At 38.2% G+C, this 18,415-nt stretch overlaps 1 protein-coding gene and 1 long non-coding RNA gene across 8 annotated transcripts in view; one reads left to right on the top strand and one right to left on the bottom strand.

Annotated features, from left to right (window-relative positions):
* Window positions 1–18,415, bottom strand: part of LOC309867267 — a 117,511-nt gene that overhangs the window by 26,619 nt on the left and 72,477 nt on the right. The window lies entirely within an intron of this gene.
* Window positions 1–18,415, top strand: part of BTLA (B and T lymphocyte associated) — a 29,907-nt gene that overhangs the window by 2,086 nt on the left and 9,406 nt on the right. For 6 of the 7 annotated variants that reach the window (XM_082734237.1, XM_082734236.1, XM_082734240.1 and 3 more), the window contains exon 2: window positions 14,385–14,708. In XM_082734237.1, the coding sequence (XP_082590363.1) occupies window positions 14,385–14,708 (324 nt within the window). Of the gene's footprint in view, window positions 1–4,587; window positions 4,965–14,384; window positions 14,709–18,415 lie in introns of those variants that run through there. The other variant, XM_082734239.1, reaches the window with a different exon arrangement.

The following is an 18,415-nucleotide window of genomic DNA, read 5'->3' as shown; positions in this document are numbered from 1 at the left end:
TTGTACCTAAAATATGGGCCTGTGGTATAAATACAATAATATGAATGAAGTGCCAGGTATAACAGGTCCACATAATAAAAGCTGATAAATATTAATGGTGTTTTTGCTAATATTATTTTCACCAAGTACCCCCCACAAAATTTCGTTAGATGGGAAATAAGTGTTAATATTATCGTTTAAAATAGCTGAGCTTTTAAAGCTAAAAAAATGAATAAATAAAATACATAGCCCAATATATTTGACCCCAACTATAGAGAATCAAATTATTTGGAGAATGAAATGGAAAGCCTCAGACAAAGTGCCAACCAGGCCTACTGTAAAGCAGTTGGTAGATTGAAGCATAGCTTGCATTAAATTTAAGATATAAGTTGAGATAAATGTTTGGTGAGAATTGTTCTCCCAGACAGAGCTGATGACTCCATTCCCTAAAACCACATTAATTTTAACCTATTCATCTTGGGGATTTCCTGTGATTTACTAAATTACTGAATTCTTTACATTGGCCCAGTTTCAGATTCTTAAATTTTTATTTTTTTATTTTACAATTTAATTTTTCTTTAATTTTTATGGACTTCTTTCCTTCCACTTAAAAACAATGTGAAATCTGTGTGCCTCTTCCCAGGAATGAGGCTCTATCTATCATAAGGTTGGAAAAAATGTTATTTTCCCTATAAACTTCTTGTTTAAGGTCGTTCTTTGTAATAAAATTATGCTTGGTTGATTTTTGTGTTTCTCAGAAAAAAATTAGAGAGAACTCTGCCCCTTGGTATCTGACGGTGATTTTTATTTTTATCCTGATGAAAGAATAAAGGTGTCAGCACCTTCCTTCCTGTACAGATGGGCAGATTATACTGGACAGACCTAGGTTGTAAGTGGAGATGCATCACCAGAGAGCAGGTCCCAGCTGCAAGTCTTTGGACCACTTGTTCAGTTGAGGATCAACCAAGGATTCCGTTCTTTAAGCAGGCAGCAGTATAGCAGTTAAGTGTCTGGGTACCACTTGGCACTAAATATGATCTGACATGAAGGCAGTAGGAAATCTTTGACTGACCGCTACTTATTATGATTTAAACAAACAAACAAACAAAAAAACTAATCTTATACCAGTGGCCACTTATGGTTTGGCTCCATCAAGAACACAGTAGTTCCGTCTGAGTCTCCATTTGGCTCTTGTATGTGTTCTGTTTCTTCTTCATTGTGATAATTCATTGTGGTCCATGGATCCATACCCCACATTCCACTTAGATTGTCCCTTCACTGGGAACAAGCATAACTTGCATTAAATTAAAGATATAGGTTGAGATAAATGTTTGGTGAGAATTGTTCTCCCAGACAGAGCTGATGACTCCATTCCTTAAAACCACATTAATTTTAAACTATTCATCTTGGGGATTTCCTGTGATTAACTAAATTACTGAATTCTTTACATTGGCAATGTACATTGTACATTCTTTACATTTACATCTTTGGGTCAGAGAAGAAACAGGGCAGAAAGGGCACCCATCATTTTTTGAAGTTCCTGTTTGATAACACAGTGTCTTTTTTTTTTTTTTAAGATTTTATTTATTTATTTGACAGAGAGAGATCACAAGTAGACAGAGAGGCAGACAGAGAGAGAGAGAGAGGGAAGCAGGCTCCCCGCTGAGCAGAGAGCCCGATGCGGTCCTCGATCCCAGGACCCTGAGATCATGACCTGAGCCGAAGGCAGCGGCTTAACCCACTGAGCCACCCAGGCGCCCGATAACACAGTGTCTTTATCAGGCTTATTGCTATGGCTCTAGCCATTTGTTTCTATTGAAATGTGTACCTTGTGTGCTGGAGGTAGCACTCCTTCTTCTGCCAAATGCCTGTGTATTGTTATTACAAAAATGCCTGCCACAAAATAGGCATACCTTTTACATAAATGTCTAGGAAAATATTCCGGAACTAAAGGATTTCCTGGATTAAGGCATGAAAAGATGAACCTGTGTGCTGATAAGAGCCTTGAATTGATTTTCTAACCCTGAGAAGCTCTTTAATTAATTGTTGCTTCCTCTATCCCACTACCAAAATTTCCTCTGATGTCGTTTTGAAGTCAAATTCTGGTTATCTTGAGTAGCTGGGGCGTTCCTACTTAGTTTTCATTACTTGTGAGTTTCAACTTTAGAGTTCCAAATTGTGGAAGGAAAAATGTTCACAGGCATTCATAATCAGGTTGCCAAATTAAATCAATCTTTTACTGTGTTTCTTGGAAAGGTTAGGATCAGGAACTCGAGATCCAGACTGCCTGGATTACTGTCCCATCTCTGCCACTTACTGTGACTGTAACTTTCTGGTTCTGTTTACTCATCTAAACAATAGGGGACAACAATGACACTGATCTTATGGGGTTCCTATAGTAAGTGAACTAATTCTACACAACACTCAGAACACATTAATTTTAACCTTTATAGCTTGAGGATTTCCTATGATTTACTTGATGCATCATTAAGTGGTCTGTAACTTTAACTAATGTTTTTTTTTCTTTTAGTCCAAAATTTAATTAGCTTGATAGTTTCCTTCAAGAAGGATTGGGAGGCTATCTCTCATTTGGGGTTGAGAAAAGTTCTCTATAAATAGCTCTTGATATCATTATCTACAACCATCCACAGTTACCAAGAAATAACAAGGCTTTGGTCATGTGACTTCAGTGATACTGTCTTTGTAAGCTGTTTGACAGAATATGCAGTTTGATTCACTTTTCTAATAGTCACCATTCCATTACCTCAAAATAAGCTCATTCTTATCCACCTATCCTTTCATGGTGATGGCCTCTGATTGACATGCTTACCTCTACGGAAGCAATTACCAAGCACCCATGCATGCATGTGCAGGGGTATCATTCTCGAATGCTCAGAATCTAAACTTATCTAATTTGAGGTACACTTTGAACAGAGTCCGGCAGAGTGTTGGGAACGGTGATCTGGGTCAGTCATAGGGAAACCCCGGGTTTAGCTGGTAGAGCTAACTTCTCTTTTTCTCCTTCCTGTTAGCCATATTTATCTTGTGAACACAACCTGGAACTCAAATATGTCATAAATAGCTCATTGTCCAGAAGCCATTATAAGGCAGGCTGGGGCACTTAAGTCCTAGCTGGGTAGTTGTGGCCCTATTTAATGTTTTTCTACCATTTAGAAGAGAAGAATTAATATTGGGGGACAATTGGCAGTTTCTGCTCACATGAATATTGTTTAGTATCTTTTCTGGCTTTGAAAACTCCGTGAATCTCCGTGTGATCTCTGTGGTAGAGTGCATTAAGAAAGGGAGGAAGTACCTGGGAAAGAAGTAGAGGTGGACTTTCTCTGTGTCTTTACAGCAACACAGAACCTATGCTTACCCTGAGCAGCCCAAGTAACCACAAAATCACTGAAGGCAGTATTTAGAAATCCTTATGTTGATTTCTGGTACGATGACAAAGGCTCTCTTTGATGCTACTGGCTATGGCTTCTAAGCTATGCTGTAGGCTTTTTCTGCGCTGTTCTTCCAGAAGTCATTGTGGTCAGGATGGAGTCCTTAGCATTTCTGAACCACAGGGTCTTCCAGGAGCAGGCAGTCAAAGTCTTCTGGAGCTGTTGTCTAAATTATCAATATGAGTCATCGTTCTTTAGGGCTCACTAAACTGGCCCAAAACGTTTGCTATTCCACAGAGAGAATTGTAGAATTGGCTAACAAACACTCCACAAGATACTCATTCTTGTCGAATGAGGTGGGCAGAACTCTGCAGAAATGAAAACATGTGAATCCTTTGGCTGGACAGACAAAGTCAGTGACCAGTAGGATAGAACCATAAAGGGACATTTGTCACTTGGTAGAGATGTAATGGAGAAGTACTAAAAGAAATCTTGGAAAAGTATCCAAAGACAAAGGTATTTTACTTCCCACTTTTGACCAAGGCTGGCCTTGCTGGTTAGTATAATTCTTTTTTTTAACTTTTTAATTATTATTATTATTATTATCATCTATTTTTTGAGGGGGTAGGTCAGAGAGAAAGAGAATCTTAAGCAGCTCCATGCCTAGTGCAAAGCCCAACACAGGGCTCAATCTCATGACCCTTACATTATGACCTGATCCAAAATCGAGAGTCAGATACTTAACTGACTGAGCTACCCAGGCACCCTTTGTTAGTATAATTTTGTAAGATTCCACCTCTCATATATAAAAGTACAATTTTCTATGGGATAAACTGCCTTTTCTGTATCCATTATATTTGTTTGCCCAATCTATATGCCAGTTGTTATGCATCACTGATGATACTTGACTCAGCTAGGAATAACTGCTCAGAGCAGAGGCATTTGGGGCAGAACTTCTGGTCGCCATTTTGTCTCTGCCACCTGCAGGCTTTGCTCAACTACTGTGTCACTTCCTTAAATTCATCCTAAGAAAAAAGAATACCTGGTATTTTTTTATTGCCTATTACGAGCCAAGCATAATGCTAAGAACTCTTCCTATGTGTTCTCATTTACTTCCACAACTACCCTGGCATATAATTTGCTTTGGAGTTAGCCGGGCCTGGGCTCAAGTCCTGGTCCTAGCTCGGACTCCCACAAGCTGGTTGTCTCAGCAAGCGGCTTAGCTTTTCGAATACTTGGTTTCTCCATCTTAAAAACTAAGATGATAATTGTAAATACCTGATAAGATTTTAAGGATTAAAGGAAATGATGTATGTATGGTACCTAAGAGTAAAACACATAATAAGAACTCAAAAATGTTAGTTACGTCCCTATCTTCCTCCCATCAGGAGGATCTAGGGGGGTCTGCAGCACTTGATATTGTGAAGTATTATGTGCTTATGAGCAAGTGACAATGAATGTGAAGCTGTGATTCTGGAGGTGATCCCCCAAATGTGACTTGTGCCACCCATGTGCTGTCTGACCTGATGACTACTGATGTTCCCTGTGGGTCCTGTCTTTTAATATCTCAAGGAGAGGAAATGGCACAGGTCATTGGTAAGCTTTGCTGACTGTTAGATGAAGCTTTGAAAAATACTAAAATGACTATTTCAAGACAAAACAATTTAAGACTTTTCCCAAACTAGACAAAACCAAGGGATGGCTTAAAGTCTTACATTGCTCAATAAAACTATATTGAAAAGAGAGTCTTCAGATTTTCCCCCAAAGAGTCATATCACAGAATGAGAAATCCAAGCCTAGAAGAAATTGCTTCAGTGTGCTAAATAAATACCATGTGAAAGCAAATTTAGAGAAAGTTTTCACATTCCAATATAGTGAGATTTTTAAGGAGGAAATGGTAATAGAAATGATTGTGAAAATTCTCTCAATTTTCTCATTTCTTGTTCTTTTAAGCAATGAGAACAAATTTGGATTCATACTATGTACATTCTTGTTGTGAAGTTAATTCTTTAATACTTTCCAGTCCCATTTTAGCTAAAGAAACTTTAAGTTAATGTGAGTCTCACTCTCTCTCTCCTTATCTCTTTGTGTGCATCTTTACATGTGTATGTTCAGACAGGAAAGAGATGCCTATCCCCTTCTAAAGACCAGTATCAGACAATATCCACAGAGAAGAAGAAAAACCTGAACAATTAATTACTTCATCCATGTCTATATCTTTGATCAGTGTTACACTGCATGCTGTTTGTCAGATATACGTTATTCTGAGGACTGAGGCTTTCAGTTTTCATTGTACCCCTGAGATCATGGCACTGGGTTTAGCGTAACTTACCAATGTTCATTCTTTACAGGTATTCCTAGCACATCCAGGGTTATATGACTTATGCAGCAGGTTTGTTTACCACAGAATTAAAGTGGTAAATTTAATCCACACTACATAAGGCATTCAATTAGTGGTGTCTGTATGGCCACCAACTTCATCTCATGTCACCACATTTCTGATTTTCCGAGTCTATGCCAGCTAGCTTATGCTGAGAAGCGTGCCACATGGACTTTCTGATGCTGTGCATGTGATTCCTTGAGGTGTCCAGGAACCTTCCAGAACCTCTGATGTGTAATTCCATGCCTGCTGTTGCTGTACGTGAACTGGCCTTGATTTTGTTCAGCCCACTGCCTCAGGCAACCCCTGAACCCATCTAATTTGCAGGGGAACAGGCACTTAGTTCCCTTCCCTGGGGGTCATCAGTTCTCCCCCATCGTCCACCACTCTGGCCCTCAAAATTACGGCAAATTGTACCACTGGATTCCTCAGGAGACTTATTTTCCTCCTAAGCCTGAAGACTTCCCTCCTTCTGTAGCCTCCTCACCATGTATCTAAGTTTGAGGGTTTTTTCCTGTGTTTGTCTATCACAGTATCTTCTGACAGAAGATAAAATCCTGCTTCACACCACAGAAAATGATTGATGTATTATATCTTTCATGATTTCAAAAATTATTGATACTTTTTTTGTTTAACTCTGTCATAGCTCAAGTCAAGGTCTCACCTGTGTTCATTACAGTCACCCACTTCTTTGAGTAAATGTAATCGGTTTCAACTTTCCATGCATGTGTAAGAATTTTTTAGTGGAGCAAGAGTGAATCTCAGTTGAGATTTTCCTCATGATAACAGTTATACTCAAGGCACATGGTCTTTAAAAATTAGAAATAATTGTACTTTGCATGGGATTCAGAATCACAAAGCTTTTTTTTTTTTTTTTTTTTAAAGAGCTAATAGGTTTCGCAAATTAGCTACCCTCCCTGGCTCCTGTTGGTATTGACACCTGCACCTTCTTAGCTGGAAGGTACTGGCCCGTGGAGTTTTTGTGGCTGGCATGCCTTTCTGATTGGCTGATCCAGGTATCTGGATGACCACAGAGTATCACTTGTTAAATATTTTGAATACCACCCCTCAGTGGACATAAATCAGACCTTCCCACACTGTATACTTATAAGGTCTAGTTTTTCTTTAGTGGTTATAACTTAACCACTATGGGGTATGTTGAGATGCATGCATTCTTCACCTCAGTGCCCTGTGGGCCACCTTTGTAATAGGTCAGATGTGTCTGCTCTGCTCCCTTAGTGCATAGAAAGCATTAGTCAGAGTTATGAGCAGGAAATTTTTCTCTTCCTGAGCTCTCATGGTTCAGTCTCAGGCTACTTCGGGCCTTCTTCCTTTCATACTAAGCCCAGCTCCTCCTGCAGAGACAAGTACTATCTCATCGAGAAAGTCATGGACCTGGTAGGAAGACAGATGCATGAACACATATTTAATTATAAAGAAATGCTGCATGTCACACAGAGCAGCATGGGACCTTCACTGAGCGGGGAATGTCCAATGGACTTGGGTTGCTCGAGGATGGAGGCAGAGTGAGTTTACAAAAGAAAGTAAGGGCTAAGTTTCATTTGATGGAGTCTGGACATTTCCTGCAGGCATTGAAGGGTCTCTGGAGGATTTAAGGTACAAAATCCTTCTGTTGGATTTTCATTTTGAGAATGCAAACTGTGATAGTGATATGAAGAATAAATGCAGTGGGTGGAGGGGAACAAGGCCAAGTTTGGAATATAGAAGACTAGTTGGTAGGCTGTGATAATAATCCACATGGAACAAAATAAGACCCAAATTAAGGTAGTTTTATGGAAGCAAATTGGCAAGACATTTTGGATGCTGAATCAACTTAATTTGATGACTAATAGAATGGGGTAGGAAAGAGGAAAGAAACCAAGAAGGCTCCTAGGTTCTGGCCACGTCATAGGTAGGTGATGGTATCATACTGTAATAATAGAAAGTGTACAAGATTTGCCCCAGGGTGGGTTTGGGCTTCCTCTTTGGAGCATTTCCTAACTGACCCAGCCAGAGGGCTCTCTTTCTCTTGGGAATCTGAAAGCTCTGAGGGATTGTATCTTGTTCAGGATTAAAAAAAAAAAAAAAAAAAAAAAAACCTGAAAGGAAAATTGAAGACCATTCCCCTTGCACTAGAAACTGTCACATTACTAAGTAGTCATAGGGCGATGTCCACGCCTCCAGGTCTGGGCAAGAAGGGGGTATATTATCACTACAGAATTTTAAAACAAATAAAGCTACTTTTAATTATCACCATGTACTAAGAATTCTGAAAAATATCAGTGATAATATAATAATAGTATTATTATATTATATGTAATAATATAATAATAATATCCCCTCAAAAATATTTTTGGTCTAAATTCTAAATAATTACTATACGTACTCTTGAGTTTTAATGATATGTATGTACGTTTCCAATTAGCACATTTTTAGTACTTCCCCCTTGAAGAACATTGTATTCTACACGAAAGCTAACTCAGAGAACTTCCAGTTACAGAACTGGCTCTGGGCATGCACAAAGATTCATGTGTTCATTTCACATGTTAATTTATAATGTCCAGCATCACCTGCACTTGCTCCAGGCTGTTTTGTCTCTGATCCCCATGCCCCTATGTATTCCTTCATTTCAACAGTAGATTTTAAATAAATAATAATACCACAGGGACTCTGGAGCCAAAGAAACAGAATGTGAGCCATTTCATTGCTTTCTGTGCAACCACTTTGGATATTTATTTATTTAAAATTGAAAAGTGAAACAGTACAAACTGTGCCGTGTAGTTTGTTTTCAGGTATAAACTTTAGTTTTGAAATTTAAAACTTCACGTTTTATCAAATAATATATATACAGCTGAAATGTGTTCTCTTTAAAGTGTTGTTTTAAAATTAAAGAATGAGTCAAATAAAACTTCACATTCGTGGTACAATTTAGTAATTCCCTAACTTGTATCTTTTGTAGAATTTCAGTTTTAATAAAATTCCTTTATTAGCTACTGGAAAATTATTTATGTAGACTACTATATCAGACTGTAACTAAAAGATCAAAGTTCACACTGTTTAGTTACAAAACTATTAAATAGATAATTTGGTGCATTTTTCCTTTTTTGATTCTCATAATTTAAAAATACTTTTTAACCTCCATGGTTTTATGTATGAAGTTCAATGAAAGGAAATATTCACTGTCTGTATTTCTTTTCCGTCCGTTGTATTGTTCGTTTCCACTCATGATCTCTGAAAACATTTTTCCATATGAAGGAGGAGGTTGTTAGAAATGGTGCACTCTGGGCATCATATAATGCTAGATATGCCCTGGTCATGGAATATGTGTGCTGTAACACAGCACACATATTAAGCCATGGCTTTCATAAAGATTTTTTTTAAATGTAAGTCTTCCAGGGCACCTGGATGACTCAGTCAGTTAAGGGTCTGTTTTCAGCTCAGATTATGATCCTGGAGTCCCAGGATTGAGCCCTACATCGGGCTCCCTGCTCAGCAGGTAGTCTGCTTCTCCCTCTGCCCCACACCCTTCTCAAGATCTCTCTCCCTCTCAAATAAATAAATCTTAAAAAACAAAACAAAACAAAAAACTCTTACGTCTCCTAAAACCTCTAGTCACTTAAAAAGGGATACTTCATCATACAAAAGCCATCCTTTTACTGCATGTGTATTTGGATTATTTTTGGCATTGAAAATTCCCCACCATTAGCTGTGAATGTTTGAGAATAACAACAGGAACAACTACCATTGGCTGATACATTCCATCTAAAAGCAATTGTGTTCGTCACCTCTCTTCAGAAAATGCTTTTTTGACAAGACAAACACCTCGGGGACAGCTTTTGATTTCCTGAATATCATGAAATAGTCATACAAAATTCAGGACCAGGAGCAAACGGTCAACATGGCTGTCTGATGGAAACTTAGATTTGTGCCATTCAGCTCCGTGTAGCATTCCTGCGTTACAAACATACGTTTGAGTTTCAGGAAGATGGGACACATTAATACCCTCTTCGAACAAAGAGCGAGTCCTCTTCATGGTTTTCAACGCTTGTTGGCAAGTCTGCATTCATCCATTCATTCCTTCATTCAAGAAAATTCCCTGTACCAGCCAATGTAACAGCCAGTGATCTTCATCTTGCTGATAAGAATATGCAGGAACCCCAGCGACGTTTTCATAACACCACTGGGAGTCAGTGATGGGGTCAGGACCGTCAGCTGGCTCTCCTCCTCTCCTACCCCTGCTCTGTCCTCTCCCCACGCACATAGCCACACAGGCTGGGACTCGAAGGGATATTCACTTGTGCTACTAGCACTGGGTAACAGCTCAGTGGCTAAATGGAAAGGCAACACAGACCTAGAGCTGGTTTTAACCTGTCGGTCACACAGTGAGGGCGCTGAAGCTGCAGATGCATTTGTATAGGGGAGTATGGTGAGAATTTTCCTGTTTTCATCCTGTTTTACAGAAATTGAGGTCCAGTGAGACCATGTGGCTATCTCAACATCACACAATATATTAGTATTTGAGAGTATCCGAGCAACTATGTTTGAATGGTTATTCTAGTTTTTAGGTATTTATGTGACTTTTATAAATATCTCAAAAGTATCAGGCTCTGTATTTTCTCATGATGAGTAAGTGGAGTTTAAACACGGCCCAACTAATGCTTACTTCATTTATTCTGAACCAACCTGTGGTCTCCGGGTCACTATGTGAGCAACCCATGATCCAAGTATGTATCCATTCCCTGAATCTGCCATGAGATTCCTGGCTTCTTTGTCTTTGCCCTTCCCTGTCTTCAGTCCTAAAATACCTCCCCTCTCCCTTTCAGGGCTCTGGTTATCAAAAGGTTACTAATTCACTACAGTTCATTAAGCTTCGTAACAATAGTCCCAGCTGAGATTAATCCTCTGCACACCCAAGCAAACTTTGCACCTCTTTATAGTGTTATTTCATTCTCCCATCTGTTAAACATCTTTATGTCCCATTAGAAGGCAAACCCCTTGAAGGAAGGCACCTTGTCTTATTTACTTCTATACCCCCTAACAACTAACATACAAGGACATACAGGGTCCCTTTGAGCCCTGGTTTCAGCTCAGATATATTTGAAGATAAAAAGCATGGTAGATAAATTTAGATAAATTTATTCTGAGCAAGTGCCTATGTAAATTAATCTCCTCTCATCAATTAAATGCTAAGCTCCTTGAGGGCAGGAAGGCCTTTTCTACAAATATCTCATTGTTTTCCACAGTGTTGGCACTGAGTTCTAGGCTCCATAAACTCTGACTGACTGGGGCGCTTGGGTGGCTCAGTGGGTTAAGCCGCTGCCTTCGGCTCGGGTCATGATCCCAGGGTCCTGCGGTGCTCTCTGCTCAGCACGGAGCCTGCTTCCTCCTCTCCCTCTCTCTGTCTGCCTCTCTGCCTACATGTGATGTCTGTCTGTCAAATAAATAAATGAAATCTTAAAAAAACAAAACAAAACAACTCTGACTGACTTATCCAGATCCAGGTACATGAAAAGGGAAGTTAGGAGGCTGAGGCAGTCCATTAACTTCAGGGGGAGGAGGAATGGAGTTCTGGAAATGTGAGTTTCACTTGGCTTCTCTGCCTCTGGCTTCTTTGCTTTCTTGTTGCAAGTCTAACCACATCCAGGTGTTATATTCTTAGGCACTTCCTGTTGGTAAATTACCTTACCCTTTCTCTTCAAGTTTTTGAAAACTTCATCCTTATAACTTGGCTTTTAGTTTGCTTTCATTTTTATTTTGAATTTTTGGAAGCAACTGAATTAGTAAGTCTAGTAAACCTTAAAATGATCATGTTTGAGGTTTCAATGCATTTATAAATATATGAATATTCCCAAGTTTCTGAAAGTTCTCCACAGTTCTCAATCTGGTTCCTGGAAACTCAGCAGAGGTTGATGAGATGTGAGCAGAAATTATACTGGCAGGTTTTTCTGGAGGTTAGGAAATTGCTAAAAATGAGAATATACAAAGTGGAACATTCAGCTAAGTTGAGCTGAGTATGTGTAAGGTAAGGCAGGGCCAAAAGTTGTCCTCCACCTCAACATCCGAGTTGCCCTTAGCCTGCTTTGTCCTTTACACGCTAGTTTAAGCTATCCTTTCAGTCATGCTGATGTGAGACAGTACTTCTGTCCAGAAGGACACTTGGAGATGAGTGAAAGAAATTAATGAAGAGGATATATTGGATATATGGCTGGGAGGGTAGTTCAAAACGGAGAAAGACAAAGCCAAGAAAAAAAAAAAAAAACCATAAAGACGTAGGGAAAGGAACTTAAAGAGAAAACACTCTCAAGACTTAGCTCTAATGGAAAAATAAAAAGGTATGAACCACTATCACATTCTTAACTAAAAGGAATCTGGATAATTATAGTTATTTTGTTTTCCCAGCACAGGGATCAGTAGTAGAATATTCTATGATTTATATACACTCATAATGTAACTGACACAAAAAAATTGAGTGGTTGTCATAAGTTGGTGCCATTTTTTTTAAAGGTGAACTTTTTTTTTTTAAGATTTTATTTATTTATTTGACAGAGAGAGATCACAAGTAGACAGAAAGTCAAGCAGAGAGAGAGGGGGAAGCAAGCTCCCTGCTGAGCAGAGAGCCTGATGCGGGACTCGATCCCAGGACACTGAGATCATGACCTGAGTTGAAGGCAGTGGATTAACCCACTGAGCCACCCAGGTGCCCCAGTTAGTGCCATTTTTTCTTGCTCATGTGCATGAGTCTCCAAAGGGACAATATAATCCAACCATTATCCAAGAGTGAATACTTCCACATAAATATACATTCTAAGTAACCAAAGTTTGCTCCTTTAGAAGCCAAAATGCTTTTTGACATGACCATTTTTGAAGAAATTCTTTTTAAAATGAGTTGAACTCTTCTTTGTTTCAAAAAATGAATATTTTAAGCTGAATATATATAATAAGTTTTGCTGTTGACTCAGTCTTCTCGTTATGAATATAGTTATTATTCTGTACTATATAACACAATTATGCCCTCTAACCTAATTAGGAAATAATAAGGGAATTATAAGGATTATGTATAAAGTGAGATGAGTTTGGGTTCTTGCGTTATCTATTTTGCTGGTTTAGGGAATACTTCCTCATGTATCTTGGTTCTCAGTTACATCCTAGATATTGATGTTTCCAGGTAAATACTTTCATGGTAAGTGAAGAGTTACAGAACTTATTCAGTAGTAATAGATAATTTTAAAAGTTCTTTTTTCTTGGCTGCAGATTTATACGCAACTGACAATTACTAACAGAAGGTTTATAAAAGATAACAGAAAATCTGTTTCTAGGAAAAAGCTCTCCCCACCAAAACAAAGGGAGGTAACTTCTTGTTAGGCCTTGTTAGGCCAAAAGGCAGAACTTCCAAAAGAGGTGCATCACTGTTCCTTCTTCCCCTTTGGAAGACAAAACACTTATATTATGTCAAAATATCCTATCTTTCAATAATGATCTTGAGTTGCGTGTGTCATACATAGGAAAAGTCAAGGAAAAAATTTGCAGGGCAGCACTAAAGCCTCTGAAAAAAAAGTAATAAAATTTTTTTATACCAAATATAATAGGGAAATAGTTGTCTGCAAAAGTTCCTCTCTCCCACTTATTGGAATATATCAGAGCTAGTAATAGAAAGTGTTATTACTTCTCAAGAAACAATAACAGAGAAATGGGTAATGAATTAGAGAGCAATGGACCCTAGTATGAATTTGAGTCTTGATTCCCCTAATTATTAGCATATAACTTTAGGCAAATATTTTACTACTTCTGAAAAATAGCTGTCATAATAATATATTTTTTTGTTGTAAAGATTAAATGAGTCAAAATATTTAGTGGGTTTTAAAAGATTTTATTTATTTATTTGAGAAAGAGAGATAGTGAGAGCGATAGTATGGAGGAGGCAGAGAGAGGGAGAAGCAGCCTCCCTGCTAAGCAAGGAGCCCGAAGTGGAGCTGGATCTCAGGATCCCAGGATCATGACCCAGGCTGAAGGCAGACGCTTAACCGACTAAGCCACCCAACCGTCCCTATTAATGTGTTTTGAACAGCCTCTGGAATATAGTAAATTATTGACCAGAAACTGTTATTATTATTTGCTACCATTGGAGTAGCTACAAAATAATAAAATAAAATAACATTTTATAAAATTAAAAATGTCAGTAATGTTTTGGTAATTGAGGGGATTAACAATTGAGGAATTTTTTTTTCAGCAAATACTTATTATGTGCCTACTATGTACCACACACTCTGCCAGTAAGGGTTAATACATTGAAAAATGTTATGGGCGCGGGGGGGGGGGGGCACCTGGGTGGCTCAGTTGGTGAAGTGTCTGCCTTCAGCTTAGGTCATGATCCCAGGGTCCTGAGATCAAGCTCCACATTGGGCACCCTGCTTGGTGGGAGTCTGCTTCTCCCTCTTCCTCTGCCTCTCCCCTTGTTTATGTGCTCTCTCTCTCTCTCTCTCTGTCTCTCTCAACCTCTCTGTCAAATAAATAAATACAATCTTAAAAAAAAACACATTATTTGGGAAAATTATAAAATCTTTGGCAGGAACTGTTAAATGGCAGATATCTGGTCTTTCTAGAACATAATTGATTTTAATTTTGTTTTCATCTTTCAGGTGAAAAATCATGTAAAGAACAACTGCATGTAAAGAGACATTCCATATATACTGTCTCAGCAGGGAAATCATTTGATCTGAAATGCCCTGTGAAATACTGTACTAACAGACCTGACGTAATCTGGTGCAAACTCGAAGGAAAAAGCTGTTTATCTTTTAGGTATAAACATCATACATACACAAGTTGGGACGAAAAGGAGAATATTTCAGCTTTTATTCTGCATTTTAATCGTGTGCTGCCTGATGATAATGGGTCATACCGCTGTTCTGCGAATCTTTCATCTGGACTTGTTGAAAGCCATTCAATTACCATTAATGTGACAGGTAGGTTCTACACATCAAGACTGTCTCATAAAAAAAAAAAAAAAGACTATCTCATATTTTTTTAATCATGTTTTAAGGAAAAGGAGGACCCAGATTCTGAAGCATTTATGTTAGTAACTGAAGTCATATAAATCGGAGAGTTGACACACTCCTCAGATTGTCATCTGTGTGAGCAAGTGTGTGTGTAATTTTGGGATGAGGAAGAGAAAAATAGAAAAAAATATATAATAAAAGTTATTGTTCTTGCCTTTAGGGGGTATACCATTTGTTTGATAAATCCAAAGTAGGTCACTGAAATATGGAAAAAATTACAAGCGAATACCGATTGTAGTAGACAGCTCTCTATCCTTTATCCTCTTTTCCTTTTATTTTTTCTTCCACTTACCAGTCCTTTTATTGATAATAAACCTTTGAAGTTACATTTGTGGTGCTCAGACAATTATACATTTGTTAATAATTCATAGTTTGCACAGAGAAGAAACTGCACACAAATAAACCTGACTCCCTGATAAGTTTTGAGGATGTTCATAGCTTTAGCTCCCTCCCCACTCTCCCAGAGGCCCTCAATAGGTTTAAAAATTGGGAGAACAGGTTGAGGTTAAGTTGGGCAGAACCAAACTGAAAAAAACATGGAAAGCAAACAGATGAGAGTAGAGGAAAATAAATGAATATGTTTAATTTATGAAAATTCCACATCATACTCCATGGTAAAAACTGAAAGCTTTTCCTCTCAGAACAGGAAGAGGAGGAGTGCCTGGGTGACTCAGCTGATTAAATGTCTGCCTTTGGCTCTGGTCATGGGTCCCAGGGTCCTGGGATCAAGCCCCACATCCAGCCCCATAACCAGCCCCACATTGGCTTCCTGTACAGCAAGAAGCCTGCTTCTCCCTCTCCCTCTGCCGTTTCCTCTGCTCATCCTTGCTCTCTCTCTCTATCTCAAATAAATAAAGAAAAAAAATCTTCAAAAAAGGGGGTTCCTGGGTGGCTCAGTGGGTTAAAGCCTCTGCCTTCAGCTCAGGTTATGATCCCAGGGTCCTGGGATCGAACCCCAGATTGGGCTCTCTGCTCAGCAGGGAGCCTACTTCCCTCTCGCTCTCTCTACCTGCCTCTCTGCCTACTTGTGATCTCTGTCAAATAAATAAATAAAATCTAAAAAAAAAAAAAAAAGAACAGGAAGAAGGGGAGGCTGTCTGCTTTTGTCACTTCTATTCAACACTGAACTAGAAGTACTAGCCAGAACACTTGGGCAAGAAAAAAGAAATAAAAAGCATCCAAATTGGAAAGGAAGAAATGAAACTATCACTATTCACAGATGACATGATTTTATATATAGAAAATCCTTTAAAATCCACAAAAGATGCTAGAGTTAATAGACGAATTCAACAAGGTTGTATGATCAGCTAAAAAAAACCAGTGGTTTCTCTAAACACAAGCAATGAATAATCTGAAAGGAAATTTAAATAAATTCTATTTATGGTAGTCTCAAAAAGAAAAAAATAAATTTACCTGGGAGGCTAAACACTTATACACTGAACAAAACATGGCTGAAAGAAATTAAAGAAGATGTAAATAAATGGAAAAATACATGCCATTCACATTGGAAGACTTAAAATTGTTAATATAGCAATATTTCCCAGAATAATCTACAGGTTCAATATAATTCCCATCAAAATCCCAACCTTTTTTTTTTTTTTGCATAGATGAAAAAGCTGACTCTAAAATTCACGTACAGTTGCAATGACCCAAATAGCCAAAACAAAACAAAAACCTTGCAAAAGAAGACCAAAGTTGGAGGACTAGCACTCCTTCGTTTAAAGATTTGCTACAAAACTACAATAATCAAAACAGTGTAGTACTGGCATAAGATAAATATACAGATCAGTAGGAAAGAATTAAGAGTCCAGAATAAATACATACATCTTTGGCCAATTGACTTCTTTTTCCTTCCAATATTTTATTTAAATTCAAGTTAGTTACCATATAGTGTAGTATTAGTTTCAGGAATAGAATTTAGTGATTTATCACTTACACCTAGTGTAACACAGATAACATCTGTGAAATGGAGCTTGTTTTGTGGCCCATAAACTGACCTTGAAGATTATTGCAAAAAAAGCTTTTGTGCACAGAATCTATATGCAGACATAGGCAGTTACTTCTTCAGTGGACACCGTTCACTTGAATGCATACACTGTGTTTTTAAAAATTTAATTTATTATTTTATATGCACACTTTGGAGTCAGTCTTTTAACTCCCTTAAAGTAGCCCAGTGAAGGAATCCATTTAAATCTCTTTAAAATCCTATAAATTATTTAAGACTTCTGAAAGTAGCCCAGTAAGAGAATGCACAGTAAAGTGTAGAAGGGATTCGTGGCAGAGTTAGAGACTCTGCTTTTGCTAATGTGGGTCAAAGGCAATGCTAATTGCCAGCCACTATCCATGCACAGGCTTATAAACCTCTTTGGAATGGAAGCTGTGTCTTAAACATCTTTGCTTCTCTACAAATAGAAGGCATAGCGTATAACACATGGTAGGTGTTCAATAAATCTTTTTTTATAAGTCCTAGATGAATTAAATGACATAATCTGTACAAAGTGAAACGATTGCCTTTAACAATCAGGAGAAGCTTATACTGAAGATTATGGAAAGAATGCTTTCTGGAGAAATTTTCACTATTAATTCACATAATGAGATATTGAATTTTTAAAGAAGTACCAATTTTTAACTGGCAAAATAGATGATAAAAAATATGCCAAGCTTACAAAACTTTACTCCCAGGATATTAATTATATGACAAAATACACAATAATTGAATGCTATTAGATTATTTATATGATGTATGTTAATATAATGTATAATAAAATTAAATGAAGTGGCATCGAGTTCACATTCTTTGTAAAAGGTGCTTTCTTGTGTAATTCTCTTTTCCTTCATAGGAATCAATTCCCTTCCATACAACAGGGAGGAATTTAACCAGTGTCAGGGGCAAGCCAATGACGACTTCTGACATGGAAGCATCACAGGGATATTACTGTGTCTCTTCTGTTCCATATTGGGGTCATTCCACAGCCATTCCAGATGGTTGCACAGTTTGTAAAGTGCATAAAGGTCCCATATTCTAGGAATCAAGCTGGGGCTATAATTAGGATCAACGGTCTCTCCCCTTGGGAAGGAGGGAGCTGCAGAGAAGCAAAGCAAAAGAGGCAACTTATTCGTCGATCCCATTGCCCTGGGAGGATGTACTTGTTAGGATCATACTGGAGATGAGAGATAAAGATGAAGTGGTGAGAGGGAAAACTACATAGGATACTTGAAGGGCCTTTTAATTTTCCCTTTGGAGATTTCTGTTGCCCTAATTTCACACTCTCCTACCTTTCTTATCACTTTATGAATTAATGCTCCTGACCAAGGGAATTCCCCAGGACTTCATTTCGGCGGTCTACTCTTCTCTGTCAGCATCCTTCTGTCTGGGGTTGCCTCCCTCCTATAGCTTCATGTGTATCTCTAACCTTCATTATCTTCCTCACAAATATTCCAGTCAGCCTCATGGAGTCCGTGTCTTTAGTGCTTCCTATTTTGGTCCATTTCAGGCAAATATCTTCCCAATACACTTAATTTGCGTAATAAATTTCTTCCATCATGCCACTCCTCTATCGAGTCTTTGGCAGAGCATCCTTAGTGCTTTCAAATTTGGCTCCCAGCATTCAAGC

The sequence above is a fragment of the Mustela nivalis genome (assembly GCF_964662115.1).
Source record: "Mustela nivalis genome assembly, chromosome: 1".
Taxonomy (NCBI): Eukaryota; Metazoa; Chordata; class Mammalia; order Carnivora; family Mustelidae; genus Mustela; species Mustela nivalis.
This window is presented reverse-complemented; position numbering and strand designations above follow the sequence as displayed.